We start from the raw sequence: 26719 nt of genomic DNA, 5'->3' as shown, positions 1-26719 counted from the left end.
GGAGATAACAGAGGAGAGAGAGTGAAACTTGCCAGAATGGCTGTTTGATTTGTATACATTATTTCACTGTGCAAACTTGTGATGAAGAAATTATTAGTGAAATAAAAATTCCCCGTTTTGCTGAGGACCCCTGGAACTGTCTCAAAGACCCCGGGGGGGTCCTTGGACCCCACTTTGGGAACCGATGCTCTAGATTACAATCGCCTCTTGCTCTGTGACGGCTACACATTTCCTAGTTCCTACGACTGCACAACACCGGTGCCAGCAAGACAGGTGATATAACACTACCTCCGCTTGATTCAAATACAAGTGAAAAATACAGACGAAATTGAGTTTAAGTTCACAGAACATTCAAGGTAATTCACTTTTCGTGTGTATTTTCTTCCAACAATGAAATACAACCAATATCAAAATAGGACTGCACAGCAATAAACTTTTTTTGTCCTTTATTTATTTATTTATTTATTTTACAAGATTTGAGAGTGGACCGTTACCTTTTGTGAATCTTTTCCTCCACAGTCTTGGCGCAGAAGGCTCGCACTTCGAAGTCCACGCCACAAGCCTTCCCCGTGTCCTCTGGGCCCGGCTGTAAGGTCACGGAGCAGGGAAGGTTCTGGGGGATCTGAGACACAGACGTAGTGTGGTAGTGAAAGGTTAACCTTCTGTAGTGTGGTAGTGAAAGGGTTAAGACCACAAAATCGTGTATCACAAAACATGGAATGGAGCCCACACAGTTTATTCCAATGATGTATAAAAGGGGCCAAATCTATATGTTTCCCCATGTATAAACGTGGCACCCAAGTATGATATTTATATGATATTTTACCGACAGCTAAACTCTCCTCTATAACTATAAGTGAAGTTGAGCATGTCTTCTCTATAACTTACGGTAAAGTTGCATGGGTGTGTATTTTCTATAACTTACGGTAAAGTTGAATGGGTGTGTGTGTCTTCTCTATAACTTACGGTAAAGTTTAATGGGTGTGCATGTCTTATCTATAACTTACAGTAAAGTTTAATGGGTGTGTGTGTCTTCTCTATAACTTACAGTAAAGTTGAATGAGTGTGTCTTCTCTATAACTTACGGTAAAGTTTAATGGGTGTGCATGTCTTATCTATAACTTACGGTAAAGTTTAATGGGTGTGCATGTCTTATCTATAACTTACGGTAAAGTTTAATGGGTGTGCATGTCTTATCTATAACTTACGGTAAAGTTGAATGGGTGTGTGTGTCTTCTCTATAACTTACAGTAAAGTTGAATGAGTGTGTCTTATCTATAACTTACGGTAAAGTTTAATGGGTGTGCATGTCTTATCTATAACTTACGGTAAAGTTTAATGGGTCTTATCTATAAAACTTACGGTAAAGTTGAATGGGTGTGTGTGTCTTCTCTTTAACTTACGGTAAAGTTGAATGGGTGTGTGTGTCTTCTCTTTAACTTACAGTAAGGTTGAATGGGTGTGCGTGTCTTATCTATAACTTACGGTAAAATTGAATGGGTGTGTGTGTCTTCTCTTTAACTTACAGTAAGGTTGAATGGGTCTGCGTGTCTTATCTATAACTTACGGTAAAGTTGAATGGGTGTGCGCGTCTTCTCTTGAACTTACGGTAAAGTTTAATAAGTGTGTGCGTCTTCTCTTGAACTTATGGTAAAGTTGAATGGGTGTGCGCATCTTCTCTTGAACTTACGGTAAAGTTGAATGGGTGTGCGCGTCTTCTCTTGAACTTACGGTAAAGTTTAATAAGTGTGCGCGTCTTCTCTTGAACTTATGGTAAAGTTGAATGGGTGTGCGCATCTTCTCTTGAACTTACGGTAAAGTTTAATAAGTGTGCGCGTCTTCTCTTGAACTTACGGTAAAGTTGAATGGGTGTGCGCATCTTCTCTTGAACTTACGGTAAAGTTTAATAAGTGTGCGCGTCTTCTCTTGAACTTACGGTAAAGTTGAATGGGTGTGCGCATCTTCTCTTGAACTTACGGTAAAGTTTAATAAGTGTGCGCGTCTTCTCTTGAACTTACGGTAAAGTTTAATAAGTGTGCGCGTCTTCTCTTGAACTTACGGTAAAGTTGAATGGGTGTGCATGCTGGCCCAGCTTCTTCAGCAGCCTCTCCTGCAGGCGGCTGAGGGGCTTCTTTTCTTCGGGCAGCGGAGGGAAGGCCTGGAACGTGGAGATGTAGAGGTCCTTCCGGAACGACAGGCCCAACACGTCCAGGTCCTCGCGGCCGTACCGGAACGCACAAGTCAAGGTGACAAAGACTGGAGGAGGGGAGGGGGAGGGATGAGAGGAACAGACTAACCGGAGTCTCGTGGCCAGTACAGAGAGACTCAAAGGGAACTTCTATCCCCCGACCATCAGGAGGCTCAATGTGGACTCGATGCAACACTATCTCATCCATTCTACACTCACTTTAAACATTCACCTTTAACATTCACTTTAGACACTTTAGACACTTTCTAATTTGATCTATTTATTACTAAATATTTGCACTACCTCTCGTTTTGCATTTAGCTTTTTGTAAATTTTTTGTTTTGTATATTGTATATTTAGAATAGTGTTTGGTCTTTATTCGTTTACTGTATGAAGCACACTTTCAGGAAGGTCGTACAGAACCAAGCATTTCAATGTAATGTAGCTTATATGTGACAAATAAAACAAAACCTCAGTCAGTCAGTCAGTCAGTCAGTCAGTCAGTCAGTCAGTCAGTCAGTCAGTCAGTCAGTCAGTCAGTCAGTCAGTCAGTCAGTCAGTCAGTCAGTCGGTCGGTCAGTCGGTCGGTCGGTCGGTCGGTCAGTCAGTCAGTCAGTCAGTCAGTCAGTCAGTCGGTCAGTCAGTCGGTCAGTCAGTCGGTCAGTCAGTCAGTCGGTCAGTCAGTGTGACTCATCTCTCACCTTTCCTGTCTTTCAGATATTCTGGGTCGACTAGCAGCACTCCATCTAGAGAGAGAGAGAACAAACATGGGAGAGAGAGAGAGAGAGAGAGAGAGAGAGAGAGAGAGAGAGAGAGAGAGAGAGAGAGAGAGAGAGAGAGAGAGAGAGAGAGAGAGAGAGAAAGAAAGAGAAGTTGAGAGAGGTGAAGAGAAAGATTAGTCCTGGTAGAAATGCACAGACATCATCTTTAGAGCACACACTGCTGTGTCCTAGATATGGACCTGGCTGGTGTGTGTGTGTGTGTGTGTGCGTGCATGCGTGCGTGCGTGTGTGCGTGTGTGTGTGTGTGTGTGTGCGTGTGTCTGCGCCATGCGTAATTCCCTGTCTGGACGTGATGCCTGTTCTAGATTTACGACAACTAGAGCGGATATTATACCTAACTGGAAACACCTGATCTTCTCCATCTGGGATCAGGGAAACGTCTTCACACAGATACTATTTCAGTGAGATTAACACTCCTTGGCATAGGCACGGTAATCTGGCTGTACATCTTCTTGTCCAATAAATAACCACTGTGGAAGCTAATGTGGACGAACCATAAAGTGTCTCTCAAACTTATATGACGGTGGTGGATTCTTAGGTTTTCAGTCATGAACAAAAGAAACAACCTTGGATCGTAAAACCCGGATGAAGTGAGTGACAATGGTCTTTGTTGTTTTGGTAATAATAATAATAATAATAATAATAATAATAATAATAATAATAATAATAATAATTATTATTATTATTATTATTATTATTATTATTATTATTATTATTATTATTATTAATAATAATAATAATAATAATAATAATAATTATTATTATTATTATTATTAATAATAATAATAATAATAATAATAATAATAATAATAATAATAATAATAATAATAATAATAATAATAATAATAAACTTTATTTGTATAGCACCTTCCATACAAGAATTGCAGCCCAAAGTGATTCACAACAGTAGAATAGACATAAAATACACAGAAATTAGAAAGAATAAAAGCAGTGCATGAAGTGCAGACAGAATAAAAGTAGTGCAATAAAATAGCTCTAATTTACAGTACAATAATCACAGTGTGGATGTAATGAGTCTAAGTGGCAGAGAGTATTAAAAGGCTATGGTAAAGAAGTACATTTTTGGCTTACTTTTAAAAATATTTAGTGAGCTAGCCCCCCATAGCCCCCCACCCATGTCCATAGGTCTGGTGCGTAATGAGCAAAGGCAAAAGGCAACAGCAAGTGGTAACACTAGGGGGCGCAATAATATTAGAACTAATGAGAACGTATTATGTTAAGAAACAGTTATGTTAAGAAACAGTTATGTTAAGAAACAGTTATGTTAAAAAACAGTTATGTTAAGAAACAGTTATGTTAAGAAACAGTTGTTAAAAAACGGTTATGTTTTTTTTTCAATGCAACCTGATTGATTGATTGATTGAAAACTTTATTAACAGATTGCAGAATGGGTACAATACAGTACAGCTCAATACACACAATTGTTAAGGGGATGCAGACCAGAGAAAGACTTTCGTCTTGTTTACATCAGGGTCCCCCATTTTCAATTCATCAGGACATATATGACATACATGACATACAGATAGACAGTACTGCTACATCTATACATTTATGACATACCAGATTTGCAAATACAGTACCGTTTGTGATACAAAAAGAGTCCAGAAAAGAGAGTATATACATTTGACGTAAAAACTGTACATTGGGGAAGGTTGGGTGGGTGGGGGGGCTGTACATTGGAGGTGGTTGGGTGGGTGGGGGGGGGGGGGGGGGTTGGGTAGGAGGTAGGTAGGAGGTAGGTAGGGGGGGGGGGGAACACTGTACAACTAAGCAAAACTGTATTGACAAAACCATACTTGGTCATTTACTGTACATTGGAGGGGGTTGGGTTAGGACATTTGTAGGGGCCAGTTTCGAATTGCAGTCTCCCGTAGGTGTTCTTTGAGAGTGGTTTTTAAAGTGGGTAGTGATTCGCATTCCTTTACAGCTTTGGGTAGGGCGTTCCACATTGATGTGGCATAATTGCGAAACGTGTTTAGTCCCTTGTTTGAGCCGAATCTGGGTTTAACATGATTTGTGGAGCTCCCTCTGGTGTTGTGATCGTGGTATTCACTGACCTTTGGGAAGTATTTTGACATGTACATGGGTACCTTGGTCGTGTAGTGTATCTTGTAGACCAGGCCCATTGCAAGTTGCTGTACTCTGTCGTCTACTCTAAGCCATCCTAGGTTGTCAAAGTGGGCAGGGGTGAGGTGGGTTCTAGGAGTAAGGTCAAGCAGTAGTCTGACCAGTTTGTTTTGAGATGTTTGTAATTTTGTTTTTAGCGCCTTTGAGGTGCTTTGGTACCATGAGGTGCACGCATAGTCGTAGTACCCTTGAATGAGTGCTCCTGCCAGAGTCTTCAGGGTATTCTTGTTTACCAGAGAGGAGATCCGGTACAAGAATCGAGTTCGTTGGTTGACTTTTTTTATTACATTGGATGCCATTTTGTCACAAGAAAGATTAGCCTCTAGGATGGAACCCAGGTAGGTAATTTCATCTTTCCTTGTGACAATATTGTCACCCACTGTAACTGAGAAGCCGTCGGTTAGGGGTGGACGGTATGGTCTAAAATTTATATCACGGTATAATTTGAAGCATAGACTGTAACGGTATATATCATGGTATCAGTGTTTCCGTTAGAATAATTTTTTTTGCCTGATAGGCAGGCTATATAAAGAATGACATCCTCAAGGCATGTAGATTTATAATATTTTAACTTAAAACTAGGCTACTTTTGCGTATACAGTCATTATATTCCAAATAAAATAAGTCCCGAGTCGAGACTCTGTGCTGCTCCCAACAGTATGCAACTGCAGAGCCGCAGAGCCAGGGGCGCTTTCAGGTCCGGTCACAGGCCCGCTCAACAGCGCCCCCCACCCAACGGTATTGCAATACACAGTGCAATACTCCAATTCAGCCATTGGCAATTCAGCCGTTGGGTGGGGGGCGCTGTTGAGCGGGCCTGTGACCGGACCTGAAAGCGCCCCTACTCTGCAGCTCTGCAGCTGCATATGCTTCTCGCAAAATCCAGCTTCCAGCTCCCGCTGCCCAGCCGTCGTTATCAGAACACGACACACATATCATAATGTTCACAGCAAACTGTAGTTGATCACCAGGTATGTTTTATTAACGTAGAATAATTCATATAAGAAAAACGGTTAAAAATGGCAAATGGTTAAAAATGCCAGGAACTGAAATTGAAACTTGCTGTGCGCTGCAGTGATATGTGTTTATTATGAAATGACAATTGCGTGTTGACACGCCCACTGCGTGAAGCCTCCAAATAACTTTTTCCAGTTTGCACATATCTATTATCTATGACTAATTCTATCTATTTTTAGGGGCAAATGCAGTGAAATAGTCGCGCTGTGGTTACATGACGTCATTGCTATTTTAGAGCTGCTCTACCGGTTACTGCTCTACCGGTAGGTATAGTCAAAATCCATACCGTAGAGCAAATTCATACCGTTTATACCGTCCACCCCTACCGTCGGTCTTGCTGAGTTTGTTATTTGAAGCGAAGAGAATGGACTCTGTTTTGCCCATGTGTAATGATAGTTTGTTATCAGCGAGCCATATGCAGATTTTGCCTAGTTCCGAGCTGAGGGTTTTTTCAACCTGTAATTTGTTCTTGTCAGAGACCAGCAGGGCTGAGTCGTCTGCGAACAAGAACAAGTTGCAGTCACAAGCTGACGACATGTAATTTGCATAAATTAGGAACAGTAGCGGTCCTAGTATGCTTCCTTGTGGAACACCACAGCTCACTGTGAGGGGGGGGGGGGGGATAGGGTACCGTTTACCTCCACCATCTGTTCTCTCCCCTCCAGGTAGGATTGCATCCAGCTCACTGATAGACTATCAAAACCAATTGCTTTTAGCTTGTCAATCAGAATGGAGTGATTGACAGTGTCGAAGGCTTTTTGTAGGTCCAGCATGACCATGCCGCAGTATTTGCCCGCGTCCACCTCTTGTTTGATGTGGTCGTTCAAATAGAGAAGGCATGTGTCAGTGGAGTGGGATGTTCTGAAGCCAGATTGGAATTCGTAGATTAGATTTTTTTCCGCTAGGTACTTTTCAACCTGTTCGTAGACTATTTTGTCCATGACTTTCGAGATGGAGGTAAGAATAGAAACAGGGCAGTAGTTGCCTGGGTCTAATTTGCTGCCCTTTTTGTGCAGAGGGGTCACCCTCGCAATTTTGAAGTCCTTGGGGACGTGTCCCTGTTTTATGGAGAGGTTTATTATGTGTGTGATGACTGGGGTGATGGCGGCTGCTGAGTCTCTGGATTTGGAGGGGATGTTGTCATGGCCAGTGGCCTTGTTAGGTTGGAGGGCGCTCAGTTTTTTGAGTACCTCATCTGTAGTTACCATTTCCAGTTTGAAGTCGTCTTTGTGGACGCCTAGGTTTTTGTAGTAAGCTACTATGTGTTTTACCCCATAATGCCGAGTGGGAGGGTAGTTTGTTTACCAGTGTTGTGGCTATGTTTGTGAAGAAAATGTTTAAGTAATTGGCTACATCCAGCTTGTCTGTGATGAGCGTGTTGTCCGTCTTTATGTTTATGTTTGAGAATCTGGTTTTAAGTTTTTTACTGCAGCCTACACTAGTTGATTATTGAGTAATTTCCAAAGTTCACGTGGTTTGTTTTTGTTTTCCTCAGTTTTGTCATTGATGAAATTCTTTTTTGCAGTTTTGCTCATGGAGTTTAAGTCGTTTCTTAGTCTGTTTCTTTCCAGTTTGAGTTCAGTCACGTGGGCTTGGAGTTCACTGCTCGTGCTTTTGGTAAGCTTTGACTGACTTTTACGAAACTCAGAGCATTTTTTGTCTCTGGTTTTCATAGTGGCCAGTATTTCGGAGTGCATCCACGGCTCAGCGCGATTTTTTACCCTGGTGGTTCTTAGGGGGGCCATGTGGTTTAGTATTGTTGAAAATTTGGTTTTGAAGCCAAGCCATGTTTCTTCAACCAGTGTACCATTGAGCTCATCTGACCAGTCCAGACTCTCCAGTTCAAGGTTAAAGGCCTCGCTAGAGTAGGTTTTGAGGTCTCTAGATGTGACTGTTTTGTGACAGCCAGCCTTTTGTTTTAGCTTTTTGCGGGTACAGAATATCATATAATTATCACTTAACCCGCATGCTATAACCCCTTTATTGGAGATCTTGGACTTGTCGGCGGTCAGAATGAGGTCAATGGTAGTCTGAGTTGATTCACATACACGTGTGGGTTGGGTGATTAGCTGGCTGAGGCCGTGCAGATCGCAAAACCTACTGAATGACTTGAAGACGGGTGCATCTTTTCGTTGCATATCCGTGTTCCAGTCTCCAATAAAATTTTGTCTACATCCTCAACTCCAGCTAAACACCCGTCAAGTGTATCATAAAAGCCACTATGATCTGGCGGTCTGTAGATTGAGCCAACTAGTAGGGATTTCGCCCTTTCGAATAGGATTTCCACCCATACAGTTTCAATTGATTCATGATTCAGGTCAGTTCTGTTGATGAATTTGGTGTCTTTGTGTATGTACATACAGACACCACCTCCATGTTTGTTCCTATCATTCCTGATTATTGAGTAGTTCTCAATATCTATCTCTGGATCTTTTACAGAATGCCTCAGTTTGAATATCAGAATTCATGTGACTTTTACTTTACATCACTCTAGAATCTAGATTGACATTCTGTTATGGTTTGTAACCGACCCCAATCGCACAACACAAGACAGGGCAGTTCTAGCAGTGGGAGAAAACTGACCTTGCTAGCTGAAGGGGCAGTCCTAGCAGTGGGAAAACTGACCTTGCTAGCTGAAAGGGCAGTCCTAGCAGTGGGAAAGCTACACAAAAAGTGGAGGCCATGCAGAGGGACCGGGTTAGCTGCCTGGGTATGGCTAGCTACAGGGCCTATGCTAGCTGCAAGGGCTGCATTAACATAGAGGCTGTGCTAGCAGCCGGGGCTAAGCTAGCAGACTGGGGCCATGCCGGTAGTAGAGGCCTGGCAAGCTGCAGGGGAGCTAACGAGGCTAACAGGGAAGCTAACAGGGGAGACTAACAGGCTAACAGGGGAGCTAACAGGGGAGACTAACAGGCTAACAGGGGAGCTAACAGGGGAGACCAACAGGCTAACAGGGGAGCTAACAGGGAAGCTAACAGGGGAGACTAACAGGCTAACAGGGGAGCTAACAGGGGAGACTAACAGGCTAAACAGGGGAGCTAACAGGGAAGCTAACAGGGGAGACTAACAGGCTAACAGGGGAGCTAACAGGGGAGACCAACAGGCTAACAGGGGAGCTAACAGGGAAGCTAACAGGGGAGACTACAGGGGAACTAAACAGAGAAGCTAACAGGGAACAAAAAAAAGGCAAACGCAACATACACTGTCTGTACTGGCTGGGGTCGTCGACTGGTCGGGTCGTACTGTTATGGTTTGTAACCGACCCCAATCGCACAACACAAGACAGGTATGAGAGTAAGCCAAGAACTGGGCATTTATTGAATACAACAGAAAAGCGGCACTGTCCCTTTAAGGGAGAACACAAAATACTGGAAAACAAGAACTAGGGAAAATAGGCACTGTGCCTTTAAGGGGGAACACAAAATACTGGAAAAACAAGAACTAGGGAAAATAGGCACTGTGCCTTTAAGAGGCGAGCAGGCTAATTCACATACACGTGTGGGTTGGGTGATTAGCTGGCTGAGGCCGTGCAGATCGCAAAACCTACTGAATGACTTGAAGACGGGTGCATCTTTTCGTTGCATATCCGTGTTCCAGTCTCCAATAAAATTTTGTCTACATCCTCAACTCCAGCTAAACACCCGTCAAGTGTATCATAAAAGCCACTATGATCTGGCGGTCTGTAGATTGAGCCAACTAGTAGGGATTTCGCCCTTTCGAATAGGATTTCCACCCATACAGTTTCAATTGATTCATGATTCAGGTCAGTTCTGTTGATGAATTTGGTGTCTTTGTGTATGTACATACAGACACCACCTCCATGTTTGTTCCTATCATTCCTGATTATTGAGTAGTTCTCAATATCTATCTCTGGATCTTTTACAGAATGCCTCAGTTTGAATATCAGAATTCATGTGACTTTTACTTTACATCACTCTAGAATCTAGATTGACATTCTGTTATGGTTTGTAACCGACCCCAATCGCACAACACAAGACAGGTATGAGAGTAAGCCAAGAACTGGGCATTTATTGAATACAACAGAAAAGCGGCACTGTCCCTTTAAGGGAGAACACAAAATACTGGAAAACAAGAACTAGGGAAAATAGGCACTGTGCCTTTAAGGGGGAACACAAAATACTGGAAAAACAAGAACTAGGGGAAATAGGCACTGTGCCTTTAAGAGGCGAGCAGGCTAAGGGGCTAAGGCTAAAGGACAGGGCCAGGGCAAAGGACAGGGCAGGAACAGGGGCAACGGAGAGGGGAAACAGGGACAGAGGCCCGCGGAGGCGGGCTGGAGACAGGGACAGAGAGAACAGGGTTAAGGCCTTGGACAGGGCGAGGGTCAGAGCTGCTTACAGGGATGGAGTAGGAGCGCGCAGGCTAGACGTCTGGAGGAGAGCGCGCCGGCTCGGAGAGACGCATCCTCCCGTAGAGAATTAGAGAGCGATGCGCGTCTGGAGTGGAGCGCGTCTGCTGAAGGAGCGCGTCTGCTGTAGGAGCGCATCAGCGCGGAGTCTGGAGTGGTGCGCGTCTGCTTGGAGAACGCGCCGGTTCGGAGAGCGCGCCGGCTCGGAGAGACACATCCTCCCGTAGAGAATTAGAGAGCGATGCGCGTCTGGAGTGGAGCGCGTCTGCTGAAGGAGCGCGTCTGCTGTAGGAGCGCATCAGCGCGGAGTCTGGAGTGGTGCGCGTCTGCTTGGAGAACGCGCCGGTTCGGAGAGCGCGCCGGCTCGGGGTCTGGAGTGGTGCGCGTCTGCTTGGAGAACGCGCCGGTTCGGAGAGCGCATCTGGCGCGGGGTCTGGAGTGGTGCGCGTCTGCTTGGAGAACGCGCCGGTTCAGAGAGCGCATCTGGCGCGGGGTCTGGAGTGGTGCGCGTCTGCTTGGAGAACGCGCCGGTTCGGAGAGCGCATCTGGCGCGGGGTCTGGAGTGGTGCGCGTCTGCTTGGAGAACGCGCCGGTTCGGAGAGCGCATCTGGCGCGGGGTCTGGAGTGGAACACTGGAATACCTCCCGTAGAGAATTAGAGAGCGCAGTACTGTGTCCCACTCCAGGCAAACGGCGACAGGTGGCGAAGGCTTGCACCTCGTCTCACGCCGGAGATGAAACAGCATACAGAGAGAATCTCCCGTAGGAGTTTGCAGATAGAGAACGACCCGACAAGGACTGGGGGGGAGATCGAGGTATTTAAAGCCCACTGGGGCGCTAATTAGAACACACATCAGGTGCGTGATGGTAATTGATACTTGACTAGAAGTGTGTGTTCGGCACGGACCAATCAAACACATAATGACAGGTAGTCCAAGGGTGTGGGCTGCTGAAGAGCAGACAAGAGTAAACGAACGCGAGGGTGGGGGCTGGAGAGGTGAGGAGACAGGGAATAAAAGGTCCAGGGAACAGGAATTAAAGGTCCAGGGAAGAGGCGAACCTCACAGTACTCCCCCCTCCACGGGAGCCACCGGGCGACCCAAAAATAAAGACAGAGGGGCAGGGGACATAACAAGGCAACAAACAAAAAATTGGGCCATGCTAGCGGGGAAGCTACACCAAAAGTGGGGCTAGCAAAGGGACAGGGTAGCTGAGGGGTAACTAGGGTAGCTGAGGGGTAACTAGGGTAGCTGAGGGGTAACTAGGGTAGCTGAGGGGTAACTATGGTAGCTGAGGGGTAACTAGAGGAGCTGAGGGGTAACTAACTAGAGGAGCTGAGGGGTAACTAGAGGAGCTGAGGGGTAACTAGAGGAGCTGAGGGGTAACTAGAGGAGCTGAGGGGTAACTAGAGGAGCTGAGGGGTAACTAGAGGAGCTGAGGGGTAACTAGAGGAGCTGAGGGGTAACTAGAGGAGCCGAGGGGTAACTAGAGGAGCTGAGGGGTAACTAGAGGAGCTGAGGGGTAACTAGAGGAGCTGAGGGGTAACTAGAGGAGCTGAGGGGTAACTAGAGGAGCTGAGGGGTAACAGCCAGGGCACTGATAGCTACAGGGCCTATGCTAGCTGTAATGCTACATTAACATAGAGGCTGCGCTGGCTGCCGGAGCTAGGCTAGCAGACAGGGCTGGACCAGCATGAGAGAACAAGCTAGCTGGAAGGACAGTCCTAGCTGAGGGGAAACTGACCTTGCTAGCTGAAGGGGCAGTCCTAGCAGTGGGGAAAACTGACCTTGCTAGCTGAAGGGGCAGTCCTAGCAGTGGGAGAAAACTGACCTTGCTAGCTGAAGGGGCAGTCCTAGCAGTGGGGAAACTGACCTTGCTAGCTGAAGGGGCAGTCCTAGCAGTGGGAGAAAACTGACCTTGCTAGCTGAAGGGGCAGTCCTAGCAGTGGGGAAAAACTGACCTTGCTAGCTGAAAGGGCAGTCCTAGCAGCGGGGAAGACTGACCTTGCTAGCTGAAGGGGCAGTCCTAGCAGTGGGGAAACTGACCTTGCTAGCTGAAAGGGCAGTCCTAGCAGTGGGGAAACTGACCTTGCTAGCTGAAGGGGCAGTCCTAGCAGTGGGAGAAAACTGACCTTGCTAGCTGAAGGGGCAGTCCTAGCTGTGGGAGAAAACTGACCTTGCTAGCTGAAGGGGCAGTCCTAGCAGTGGGGAAACTGACCTTGCTAGCTGAAAGGGCAGTTCTAGCAGTGGGAGAAAACTGACCTTGCTAGCTGAAGGGGCAGTCCTAGCAGTGGGAAAACTGACCTTGCTAGCTGAAAGGGCAGTCCTAGCAGTGGGAAAGCTACACAAAAAGTGGAGGCCATGCAGAGGGACCGGGTTAGCTGCCTGGGTATGGCTAGCTACAGGGCCTATGCTAGCTGCAAGGGCTGCATTAACATAGAGGCTGTGCTAGCAGCCGGGGCTAAGCTAGCAGACTGGGGCCATGCCGGTAGTAGAGGCCTGGCAAGCTGCAGGGGAGCTAACGAGGCTAACAGGGAAGCTAACAGGGGAGACTAACAGGCTAACAGGGGAGCTAACAGGGGAGACTAACAGGCTAACAGGGGAGCTAACAGGGGAGACCAACAGGCTAACAGGGGAGCTAACAGGGAAGCTAACAGGGGAGACTAACAGGCTAACAGGGGAGCTAACAGGGGAGACTAACAGGCTAAACAGGGGAGCTAACAGGGAAGCTAACAGGGGAGACTAACAGGCTAACAGGGGAGCTAACAGGGGAGACCAACAGGCTAACAGGGGAGCTAACAGGGAAGCTAACAGGGGAGACTACAGGGGAACTAAACAGAGAAGCTAACAGGGAACAAAAAAAAGGCAAACGCAACATACACTGTCTGTACTGGCTGGGGTCGTCGACTGGTCGGGTCGTACTGTTATGGTTTGTAACCGACCCCAATCGCACAACACAAGACAGGTATGAGAGTAAGCCAAGAACTGGGCATTTATTGAATACAACAGAAAAGCGGCACTGTCCCTTTAAGGGAGAACACAAAATACTGGAAAACAAGAACTAGGGAAAATAGGCACTGTGCCTTTAAGGGGGAACACAAAATACTGGAAAAACAAGAACTAGGGAAAATAGGCACTGTGCCTTTAAGAGGCGAGCAGGCTAAGGGGCTAAGGCTAAAGGACAGGGCCAGGGCAGAGGACAGGGCAGGAACAGGGGCAACGGAGAGGGGAAACAGGGACAGAGGCCCGCGGAGGCGGGCTGGAGACAGGGACAGAGAGAACAGGGTTAAGGCCTTGGACAGGGCGAGGGTCAGAGCTGCTTACAGGGATGGAGTAGGAGCGCGCAGGCTAGACGTCTGGAGGAGAGCGCGCCGGCTCGGAGAGACGCATCCTCCCGTAGAGAATTAGAGAGCGATGCGCGTCTGGAGTGGAGCGCGTCTGCTGAAGGAGCGCGTCTGCTGTAGGAGCGCATCAGCGCGGAGTCTGGAGTGGTGCGCGTCTGCTTGGAGAACGCGCCGGTTCGGAGAGCGCACCGGCTCGGAGAGACACATCCTCCCGTAGAGAATTAGAGAGCGATGCGCGTCTGGAGTGGAGCGCGTCTGCTGAAGGAGCGCGTCTGCTGTAGGAGCGCATCAGCGCGGAGTCTGGAGTGGTGCGCGTCTGCTTGGAGAACGCGCCGGTTCGGAGAGCGCGCCGGCTCGGGGTCTGGAGTGGTGCGCGTCTGCTTGGAGAACGCGCCGGTTCGGAGAGCGCATCTGGCGCGGGGTCTGGAGTGGTGCGCGTCTGCTTGGAGAACGCGCCGGTTCGGAGAGCGCATCTGGCGCGGGGTCTGGAGTGGTGCGCGTCTGCTTGGAGAACGCGCCGGTTCGGAGAGCGCATCTGGCGCGGGGTCTGGAGTGGAACACTGGAATACCTCCCGTAGAGAATTAGAGAGCGCAGTACTGTGTCCCACTCCAGGCAAACGGCGACAGGTGGCGAAGGCTTGCACCTCGTCTCACGCCGGAGATGAAACAGGATACAGAGAGAATCTCCCGTAGGAGTTTGCAGATAGAGAACGACCCGACAAGGACTGGGGGGGAGATCGAGGTATTTAAAGCCCACTGGGGCGCTAATTAGAACACACATCAGGTGCGTGATGGTAATTGATACTTGACTAGAAGTGTGTGTTCGGCACGGACCAATCAAACACATAATGACAGGTAGTCCAAGGGTGTGGGCTGCTGAAGAGCAGACAAGAGTAAACGAACGCGAGGGTGGGGGCTGGAGAGGTGAGGAGACAGGGAATAAAAGGTCCAGGGAACAGGAATTAAAGGTCCAGGGAAGAGGCGAACCTCACACATTCATCACAATTCTGTGGCGGAACTTAAGTCACTCAGTGAATACAAACATGGAAGACAACTGTGATGGAGGTGGTCAGTGGAGGGCCAGTGAGGTGTTCACCTTATAAGTATTTGGGGTGATACATTTACATTTAGTCATTTAGCTGACGCTTTTATCCAAAGCGACTTACATGTTCTGTATGACAAGCCATCAGGAAGGGCACAACTCTATCAGCTGAGCAACAATGTTCATCAAAGTGTTGAGTGCTACAGTGTAGGTTAGTTTATTAGGACAAGTGCATGACAGTACGGTTAGTTAGGGTTAGATTTTTTTTTTTTTTTTTTTTCTCCGGATAATGGTTGAAGAAGTGCGTCTTTAGTCGACGGCGAAAGATTGGACGTGTTTCGGCTGTCCTAACTGGGGTGGGTAGTTCATTCCACCATTGTGGGGCAAGGACTGAGAATAGGCGACTTCTCTTTGATGACCCTCCCGGAGCTTGGATAGGAGTAGGTCTGAGGCGGCCAGAAGATGCAGAGCGTAGGGGTCTTGAGGGTGTGTAGTTAGAGACCATTGACCAGAGGTAGGCGGGAGCGGTTCCCTTTGCCGCACGGTATGCTAGGTCGAGGGCCTTGAAGCGGATTCGTGCAGTAATGGGGAGCCAGTGCAGGTCCCTAAGAAGTGGGGTGACATGGGCCGACTTCGGTAGGTTTGAGATCAGGCGGGCCGCTGCGTTCTCAATGAGTTGAAGAGGCTTAGTGGCAGTGGCCGGGAGGCCAGCGAGCAGTGCGTTGCAGTAGTCGAGGCGGGAGATGACTGTTGATTGGACGAGGAGTTGGGTGGCTTCTTTTGTCAGGAAGGGGCGGATCCTTCTGACGTTGCTCAGGAGGAATCGGCAGGTTCTGGTTGTCGCTGCGATGTGAGCAGAGAAGTTCAACTGGTCGTCGAGGACAACACCAAGGTTCTTGGCGGTCGGGGACGCGGTCACAGCTGCATTCTCGACTGTGATGGAAAGGTCGGTCAGGGGGGAGGATTTGGCCGGCAGGTGGAGCAATTCTGTTTAGCTTAGGTTCAATTTGAGGTGGTTGGTCGTCATCCAGGCGGAGATGTCGGACAGACAGGCCGAGATCCGCTCAGAGACGTGGATATCTGAGGGAGGGAAGGAGAGGAAGAGTTGAGTATCGTCGGCATAACAATGGTAGGAGAAGCCATGAGACGTGATAATGTTACCCAGTGATTTAGTGTAGAGGGAGAAGAGAAGGGGTCCTAAAACCAAGCCCTGGGGGACACCCGTCCGCAGGGAGCGGGTGGCCGACAGGGTCCCTCTCCATGACACTTGGTAGGAGCGGTCATTGAGGTATGATGACAGCCATGTCAGCGCAGAGCCAGCCACTCCCATTCCTGCGAGGGCCGCGAGGAGGATCTGGTGGTTGACTGTGTCGAAGGCTGCAGATAGATCTAGGAGAATCAGGACAGAGGAGAGGCCTTTCGCTTTTGCTAAGTGAAGTGCCTCTGTGACCGCAATGAGGGCTGTCTCTGTGGAGTGACCAGTCCTGAAGCCTGACTGATTAGGGTCTAGGACAGGGGTCGGGAACCTATGGCTCGCAAGCCATATATGGCTCTTCTGGTGACAGCATATGGCTCCCAAAAATCTTTGAGTAAAAAAAAAAAAAAAAAAAAAAAATTATTTTTTTGTGATATTTCTTAATAATACTGTGTCATTTTAAAGTAAACAGAAATTAGTTTTGAAGATACAGCTAATAGTATCTGTAGCTGAAGATATAGCGAGCAGAGCTGGCGAGGGAACACAAGTGGACAGAAATAAAAAATCTTCAACCTGAAGACCAGCTGATTCTTAAAACTTGGAACAAGCTTCCTGTGACATACCACACAATGCAGCGTGAGTATTGCCGTATTGACCATGTTTGGCTCTACATATGCATGTGGGCAGTCATTCTCGCATATGAGGAACATTAAGACCAACCTACGCTCACGTTTAACTGATGGAAGCCTCAGCGCCTGCATGAAGCTCAACCTCACCACGTATGAACCAGATTACAAGGCCATCAGCAAAACCATGCAGCACCAGAAGTCGCATTAAAAGTAAGACATATTTAATTTATTATACGTTAAAAATACTATATGGCTCTCAATGAAATATATTTAGAAATATTTGGCTTTTATGGCTCTCCCAGTCAAAAAGGTTCCTGACCCCTGGTCTAGGAGGTCATTCTGTAAGAGATAAGCAGTAAGTTGGTTGGATACAGCACGTTCAAGTGTTTTAGAAAGGAAGGAGAGAAGAGAGACAGGACGGTAGTTGCCTATGACGGTAGGGTTCAGGGATGGTTTTTTTATGAGGGGCGTGACTCTGGCTTGTTTTAGGGAGGCCAAGCAAAACTTGAGGGAATGTATCACAACCGGTCTGTGTTTGAAAGCACATCTCCTCCTCGCCCCCCATTATTATTATAATTATTAACTGCTCACGAATTAGCTGGCCTCCATTGCACATCAACTAAACCATAAACTGTGACTTCAGTTTCCTCCATATTTCTTCATTATTGTTTATTTATAGTTCAGGAGTCCAGTTCACACTGACTGGAATCTGATATTGGTCACATTTAAACAATAATAACAGCCAAAAAAATTACAGAAAATCTGATTTTAGCAATAAATCAGAATTGAGCACTAATATATATATATATATATATATATATATATATATATATATATATATATATATATATATATATATATAAGGCTTACAGTGTGAACGTAGCCTAAGTGAAGGTGGTTAATAAGCGGATGAATGAGACTATAAAGGAGACTTCAAAGAGTAACTACACCTATGGTCATTTAGCTGCCCTCTACTCTAGTGGTTAATATTTTCACCATGCTGCATACTCTGCCCCACCCCAATAGTGATGTCAGAGTACCCCTTACCACCCCCCCCCCCCCCCCCCCCCAAGACAGACTGCGGTAGTAGTAGTAGAGGCACTCTGACATCACAGGTTGGGCGGGGCAGTGTGCAGCAAGGCAGCAAAATTACCATGGGTTTACACACACACACACACACACACACACACACACACACACACACACACACTTAGAAAGCAGGGAAGCCCTCATTATAATGTTAAACTGTTATTATTATTATTTATTAAAAAAAAAAATTATTATGTTTCATGGCATAACATAATCATGGCTTATTGTATTATGTATCATCGTCTTCACCTGAAATTGCACAAATTGAAGGGTTTCCATCCTTATACATACATGTGTTAGATGTGTTACATGTGTACATTGATGTGTACATCAATTCACTGAAATGTGTTACTCAATTATTTAAAAAGCTGGATGCTGGATATCTCTTTTTGGGACAAAAATGTGGCCTGCATTTTCAGATATGTCCACCTGAAATAAACATCAGACTGATTGAAGATATAGCAACTGTATTTCTCAGTGTTGTCCACCTGATAGAAACATCAGTCTGATTGTAGATTTAGCAACTGTATTTCTCAGTGTTGTCCACCTGATAGAAACATCAGTCTGATTGTAGATTTAGCAACTGTATTTCTCAGTGTTGTCCACCTGATAGAAACATCAGTCTGATTGTAGATTTAGCAACTGTACTTTTCCACCAACGCTCCCTAGCCAATCGGCATGGAACATTATCCTCCCACGGTAGCAGGTGGCACCAAGAATGGCTTATTCCCTACATCCACTGGACGGCTGTGTTTCTTGTTTAGCTAGCAGCGCTAAACATTATGCTTGAAGCTCGCTGGTCATGGTGGTTGTGTTTTTTTTTTTTTTTTTTTTACTTTGACCAGTCAGCTGGTTCTTTTTAGCGTTTATTCTTTTTCTGGTCAGGCATGACCGACAGAAACAGGTTGAATAGGATATAGATCGGGGGAAAGACACTCTGAGAAAATACGGCGAGTCCGGGAGTCGAACTCGTGTACCCCAGATCCGTGACGCGCACGGTTGTCCCCGACGCCGCAATAGCGCCGAGATACGCGGTGAGCTACTGGAGCTCCCCGGTGGTTGTGTTTCTTGTGTAGCTAGCAGCACTAAACCTTATGCTTGAAGTTCGCTGGTCATGACGGTTGTGTTTCTTGTGTAGCTAGCAGCGCTAAACCTTATGCTTGAAGTTCGCTGGTCATGACGGTTGTGTTTCTTGTTTAGCTAGCAGAGCTAAACATTATGCTTGAAGCTCGCTGGTCATGGCGGCTGTGTTTCTTGTTTAGCTAGCAGCGCTAAACATTATGCTTGAAGCTCGCTGGTCATGGCGGCTGTGTTTCTTGTTTAGCTAGCAGCGCTAAACATTATGCTTGAAGCTCGCTGGTCATGGCGGTTGTGTTTCTTGTTTAGCTAGCAGCGCATTATGCTTGAAGCTCGCTGGCCATGGCGGCTGTGTTTCTTGTTTAGCTAGCAGCACTAAACATTATGCTTGAAGCTCGCTGGTCATGGCGGTTGTGTTTCTTGTTTAGCTAGCAGCGCATTATGCTTGAAGCTCGCTGGCCATGGCGGCTGTGTTTCTTGTTTAGCTAGCAGCGCTAAACATTAAGCTTGAAGCTCGCTGGTCATGGCTGCTGTTGTTGCCAGGTGACACTGAAAACCCATGAGAAGCACGGTGCTATTTTGCTCAAATGTTTTTAAATGTGTAGCGCTTGCTTGAGTGTAAAACACATGCTCAGAGTTCACAGAGCTGTCAGCAACAAACACATAGTGGTGTATGATTTACAATGAAATGCCGGCGCTGAACAGACATGCAGCCTTATATTCAGATTCAGATCTGAATCTGAATTTATTTTCCATATGCAACAAGTACAATGGAATTAGCATAGCACCAAAGGCAGTTAGTAATCTTAAATAAAAGAAATAAGTGGTTTTGATACAAAAACAGACCATTACATAATATTATTGAAGTTGAATGAATGAATGAATGAATGAATGAATGAATTAATGAAAAAAGTTTATTTTTGGACATGTTATTCTCCATATTTCTCCAAACAACTCATGATATCTGGTTCCGTCGAACCAAACAATCATAGCAACAAATTAAAAAAAAAATTAAAGAAAAACATTAAAAAAAGAAAAAAAATAAGGAATTATAAACAAAAGGTCAAGAGCAATGTGTTTGGTTAGCAGACATGTCCAAAAAAGGAGTAGAGGGAAGCTAAGCTTATTGATCCCTACCCCCTTACATTTATATTTGTTCTTCCATTAATTTGACTAGATATAACATAATTTAGTGTATTACAATATAGAATATACTTTTACTTATATTAAAAGATTACAAGAAAAAAAAACTTGATTCACTTGACAGCAGTGAATATAGTACAGCACTACATACACAATATAACATAACTTTGTTTATCCTCAATACTCATTTCTGTATTTTTCCAATGTGTATTTTTTAGCTGCTTTTTAAATTGTGCCACATGTTTACTCTGTTTGATGTATTCGGGTAAATTATTCCACAACTTCACTCCACACACCGATATGCACATGCTTTTCAGCGTGGTGTTTACCATTGGTTGTTTAAGATTCCCTCTCCCTCTTAAGTTATATTCTCCTTCCATGTCTCTGAACCATTTTTGAATGTTGCCTGGGATTAGTTTATATCTCGCTTTGCATACAATGAGGGCAGTTTTGTAATCCACTAGGTCCATACATTTCAATGCTTGTAGCTTTATAAATAAGTTATTGGTGTGTTCATAATATCCTACATTGTTGATTATTCTTATTGCTTTTTTTTGCATGGTGCATATTGGCTGTAGAGTGCTTTTGTAGGTATTACCCCACACCTCCGCACAGTAGCTCATATATAGGAAGAGTGTACAGTACAGTGTATACAGTGTTTTTTGGTTTAGAATGTGTTTTATCTTGCATAGAACACCAACACTCCGTGCCAATTTAGTCCTGACATATTTGATATGAGGTTTCCAGTTGAGTTTGTGGTCTATTATCACACCCAGAAATGTATTCTCAAATACCCTCTCCAGTTTAATACTATCAATCATTAGTTCCACCGGTGTATTTACTTGTATATCACGTTTACCAAATATCATGAATTAGTTTTTTTTAATTTTTATATTTAATGATAATTTATTTACATCAAACCACACTTTCAGCTTGGTTAGCTCAGCTGCGACATTCTTTAAAAGCATTTGGAGGTTCTCTCCCTCACAGAAGACATTTGTATCGTCAGCAAAAATGACATTTTTCAATATTTTAGACGCATTACCTATATCATTTATATACAGTATGAATAGTTTCGGGCCCAGAATTGACCCTTGCGGCACACCACAGATTATGTTTGACTGAGTGGACCTGTACTCCCCCAACTGCACAAACTGTTGTCTTTGTTCTAAGTAACTCTTTAACCAATTGAGCCCTACTCCTCTGATCCCATACCTTTCCAATTTTAGTAGCAGAATATCATGATTTATAGTGTCAAACGCCTTCTTCAGATCTATGAAGACCCCTATTGCAAACTTCTTATTATCAATTATGCTTGTCAGTTCTTCTACTAGGTCCATTAGTGCCAATGCCGTTGAATGATTCGATCTAAATCCATATTGACTGTCTATAAGTAATGCGTGTTTATCAATGAAACTGTCCAATCGTGCTGCAAATACCTTTTCCATTATCTTTGAGAACTGGGAAAGGAGAGAAACCGGCCTGTAATTGGTGAATAGATTTTTCTCAGCGGCTTTGAAGATCGGTATCACTTTTGCAGTTTTCATTTTGGTGGGGAAGGCACCCAGTTTGAATGAGAGGTTACAAATATGCACTAAAGGGTCTGCTATGGCTATTATTACTTGCTTAATTAAGGTCATGTCAATGCCGTTCCAATCTGTTGATATTTTATTCTTAAAATTGTTCACAGTATCCATAATTTCATTTTATCCGTTTTTCTCAAGAAGATAGTTGTTCTGAAGGGCCAGATTAACACTGAGAATCTACGTTTTATTATTTTATATAACTTGTATATTATTTATATATATAAGCTATATCCCTTTAAGCCTCCGTTTGAATCATAGCATTATTCGCTTTCCTCATTGGACAACGCCCTTGACACTGGCGGCGCCAACAGTCGCGCCCCCCAGACAAGTTCAAAGACGAGTTCGGACAAGTTGAGACATGCCCTTGGCCAGCACATTGATTCCGGACAAGAGATTCGGTTGCGCCCTAGAAAGCACTCTAAGTATATATATTGTGGAAGGCGCAAGCAGCAGCAGTTCGTCTAGTAGCAGAGTGAAGTGTGAACCTAATGTAGTGTGCAGTTCGACCTAACCTAACGTGAAGTGAAGCGTGAACCTAGTAACTAGTGTGAACGTTAGCAAGTGTGTGTGGACTTAACGTAATTAGTATCAGAACACAAGGTGAACCTAGCAGCAGAACTATTAGCTCCTTAGATACGACCTTGATATTGTAGAACCATTGTTGGTGGATTATAGTGAATTGTGTAAACGTAGTACCGTGGAGAAGAGCATCGTTAATACCATTGTCGTTTGGATTTAACTACCCTGAAGATCTGCATCGGGCTAGCTTCGAGGACAAAGCTAGCTAGCTATCATCACTGCCGTCGGGCATTGGATTAAGAGCTATTACCCTGCTATCGAGCACTTGGATTACAAGGACCGGATCCGTATGAGACCCCCTTTCTCCAGTGACCAGCCGGAGTATCCGTCTATTCTTCAATCCTCTGGAGCTTACCACTCCGTGGGGGAAATCACCAGTCTCCAGCTATACCCTCGTTTGCCCCCTATATCGCCATCTCACGCCATGCAGCGTTCCGGTCTAGTATCCTTAGCCTAGGAATTATTCATTCCCACTGACTTTGATACTCTGACATTCTAATATCATTCGCCATAAAAGAGTGGCCAAATAATTCTCAGTTGTATATTTGACATTGATAATAAAATACTGTAAACGTTATCTCTTTGTCACCGTGCCGTCTATTGAGTGTCTGCCATATTTAACTGTACTGTCTGGCAAGTAATAATAATATGTAGTAGTGGTTTAATCTATCACAATCTTTAATACAGTCAGGGTTTTGTAACCCCTCAGTTACAATTGGTCCTTCGAGCCGGAGGGTATCAGTAATACTAATCATATTAATAATAATATGGCCAGCGGCGGACACTCTCCAAACGGCTCTCCCAAACTAGAGCGCCCTAGGCGCCAGCGTCAGCCCCCTCCACACTTGGAGGACAACGCTGTAGTTCTACCTCCTAGCTTATCTAAAAAGACGTTAAGCACGGATAAAATTAATAGCTTAAGCATGCCCAACCTTATCGACCTGTCGGCCCCACTAGTAGAGACCCAAGCTGGTTTAAGCTAAACTGACTTAGCTCAAGGGGGGGGACAAGCGGGACATGACTTGACTATGCCCAACGACCACCGCGCCACCGAGATGGACCTCGGAGCGCCAGAAGATAAAGACCGCGCCTCCGAGATGGACCTCGGAGCGCAAGAAGGTACAGAACGCGCCCCCGAGATGGACCTCGGAGCGCAAGAGGATAAAGAGCGCGCCCCCCGAGATGGACCTCGGCGCGCACCAAAGAAAGGAGTACCGCGCCTCCGAGATGGACCTCGGAGCGCGGGAGAAGATAAGAAACAGCGCCCCCGAGATGGACCTCGGAGCGCGTAAAGAGAACAGGTCAACGCCAAGCCCTGTCAACTCCAGATCACCATCATCAGCGTCATCCCCAAGCGAGGACGACCAGAGGCTAGCGCAAGTCTTGATCGCCACGCTGACCGCTTCAACGGAGAGAGAACGTCTCCAAGCGCAACGAGAGAGCGAGCGCGAACATATCAGACTGGAAGAGAGGCGCCTCCAGGCTGAAGAAACCATGGAGCGAGACCGCGCCAATGCACAGCGCGACGCCGCCAATGCACAGCGCGAGGCGGAACGAGACCGTCTGCAGGCGCAGATGATGGAGCAAGCGCTCCAGAGGGCGACTCCCCACTCCTCCACCCGGAGCTCCCGGAGATCATCACGACAAGGGTCGAGGGCACCTTCCCCTCCACGACCAATCTATACGGGACCCAGCCAACGGGAAGAACCTGCTTACGTCGCCGAGAAACTAACCAAGCGACTACAAAGCCTAGCGGAGGACGAGGGAGGACATAAAGCCCACACGCACGAACCCATCTCGGACCAGTACAGCCCCGATCTCAGCCCCGACACGCTGCGTTACGAACCCCCAACCCGTCCCAGGGGTGAGTTTAATCAACAGTCAGCACCGAGGAGCAGTACCTGGGGGCCCGGCCTCTGGTTCCCACCCAGCACGAACCCACGACCCCACGTACGGGGAGACTCGCCAAGGAGGCCTCTCCCCCTACGCGCATCAGTGTCACAGCCATCCATGGCATCTTACATTGGGACACCCACATTCCCAGACTTTACGCGTGAAGACAGAGCGCAGTATACCGAACTGCGCATGTGTTTAGAGACCATTATGTCCGGAGTACAGGACGAGTCCTACAAATATGCCATCCTCCTCAAGCACCTCAAAGTACCCAGAGCGCACAACATAGCGCTGGCATACTCTAACTCAAAGACTCCCTACTCTGATGCCCTGGTGGCCCTCGACGCGCGTTACGGACGTACATGGGACTATGTCATTCAAGAGATACGGGAGATTGAACGTCTCCCCCCAGCTAAAGACAATCGCGCCCTGGATGACCTATCCATTAAAGTACAATCCCTGGTAGGGATGCTCGGGTCACAAAGAGAGAAGGGGATGTACGAGTTGTACGCCAACTCCAACGTGGAGCGGATATTAGAGAAGCTCCCCCCAGCCCGCCAAGAACGTTTTCGGCGGCAAAGAGATCACCGTGACCCCCACGGCCCAGAACAATCACTCCTAGACCTTGCTGACTTCCTAGCCAGAGAGGTCAGCAGCCTACGGATCGACACCTTCGTGTGGGGCGGCTCTAACCCTAAAGATGGACCGAGAAGGTTTAAAGACAACAGCAGGCCCGTCACCGTGATGCACCAGGCCGAGTCGGTGCTGCGACAAAAGAGCCATAACCCCCCCCCCCCCGCTAAGGGAAAATGGAAGATCGCATGCCAATATTGCGACAACGAACACTGGCTGTCCCAATGCGACGCATTTAAGAAGTTGACCGCCGAAGACGTGAGTCAGTGGATTAAAGCGAACCGCCGCTGCTTCTGCTGCGTGCGCAGCCACATGGCAGCTGAGTGCCGCCTCAAGAAAAGGTGCGGCAAGTGTGACGGCGCCCACCTAGAAGTCCTACACGAGAGCAACAAACGGAGACCCGCCCCACAAAGCAGCTCGAGAGCAGAAGTACTCTACATAGACCCTGCGAAGAGCGGGAGCTCCCGAGTGCTCCTCAAGGTGGTCCGAGTGCTCCTCAGCTACGGGGACAAGGTACTCGACACCTACGCCGTCCTCGACGACAGGTCGGAGAAGACTCTCCTCCTCGCTTCCGCCGCGACCCAGTTGGGCCTGCGGGGTGCAGAGGAAACAATGACAATCCGTACCATTCGTCGAGACTTAAAGACAATAAAGGGTGAAAACGTCTCGTTCACCATAGCAGCGATCGAGCAGCCCGAGAAGCGGTACAGCATTAACAAGGCGTTCACAAGCCACGACATAGGTCTGTCACGCTATGACTACCCCATCCCACAGCTGATGGAGAAGTACGCACACCTACGCCGACTGCCCATACCGCTCATCGACGGCGCCACACCGACCCTGCTCATAGGCTCCGACCACGCAGACCTCATCGTCCCAACGGACGCGGTCCACATCGGACCCAGAGGCTGCCCAGCCGCGGTTAAGACCAGACTGGGCTGGACGCTCCAAGGTCCTCTCTCCGGGCCTTCCAACCGACCAACGTCCACACGCTGCCTTTACACCAAGGTGAGCGACCAAGACACTACCCTCTTGCAGCACGTTGCGAGACTATGGACATTCGCCTCGCTGCCATTCAAGAACGAACGTAAACTGGTTTGCTCCAAGGAGGACAAGTACGCCATAGCTCTTCTCGAGCAGAAGAGTAAGAGGGTCGAGGTCGACGGAGTGCTACGATACGCGACTCCACTCTTGAGGCGGGAAGGGATGCCCACCCTGCACGCATCAAAGGAAGTGACACAACGCTATCTACAGAACACCGAGCGGCGTCTCGCCAAAGACCCCCCTCAAGCAACGATATATCGCGCCGAGATCGAAAAGCTGATCACGGCTGGCCATATAAAGAAAATCGACGACCACGAGGCAGACCAGACGACTGAGTCCTGGTACGTGCCCCACCAGAAGGTTCACCACAACGGCAAGAACCGCATCGTATTCAACTGCAGTTATCAGATTGGACTACAGAACCTGAATAACTTGCTCCTGCCCGGCCCGACACTCGGCCCCTCCCTCCTCGGCGTACTGCTACGTTTCCGCCAGGACAAAGTGGCCATCAGCGGCGACATCAAGGGAATGTTCCTACAAGTGCGACTGATTGAGGAAGACAAGCCCCTGCTGCGGTTCCTGTGGAGAGAGAGGCTCGACGATGAACAACCCTCGATCTACCAATGGGAGGTACTCCCATTCGGCACCATCTGCAGCCCGTGCTGCGCCACGTTCGCGCTACAGAAGCACGTGGCCGAAGACCCCGGAGCCGAGGAGGAGGTCAGACACAGCGTGGAAAAGAGTTTCTAGGTGGACAACTGCCTACAGAGCGTATCTACGCCAGAAGAAGCCGAGAGCATCCTACTGAAGCTACGAGCCTCACTGGCCAAAGGTGGATTCGACCTCAGGCAATGGGCCAGCAGTGACCCTCAAGTCCTCCGCAGCCTCCCCCCAGAGACAAAGGCAGCAAGCAGCGAGACCTGGATGGCGACCACCCCAGGTGAAGCGCAGGAAATGACATTG

General features: G+C 47.1%; 1 protein-coding gene across 1 annotated transcript in view; it reads right to left on the bottom strand.

Annotated features, from left to right (window-relative positions):
• The window catches only part of arrb2b (arrestin, beta 2b), a 259148-nt gene that overhangs the window by 41489 nt on the left and 190940 nt on the right, over positions 1-26719 (bottom strand). Inside the window, exons 4-6 of the mRNA XM_084312624.1 lie at positions 2890-2934; positions 2060-2256; positions 495-622 (exon numbers count right to left, since the gene is read on the bottom strand). Of these exons, the coding sequence (XP_084168750.1) occupies positions 495-622; positions 2060-2256; positions 2890-2934 (370 nt within the window). The remainder of the gene's footprint in view (positions 1-494; positions 623-2059; positions 2257-2889; positions 2935-26719) is intronic.

Source organism: Notolepis coatsorum (assembly GCF_963971535.1).
Source record: "Notolepis coatsorum genome assembly, chromosome: 4".
Classification (NCBI taxonomy): domain Eukaryota; kingdom Metazoa; phylum Chordata; class Actinopteri; order Aulopiformes; family Paralepididae; genus Notolepis; species Notolepis coatsorum.
This window is presented reverse-complemented; position numbering and strand designations above follow the sequence as displayed.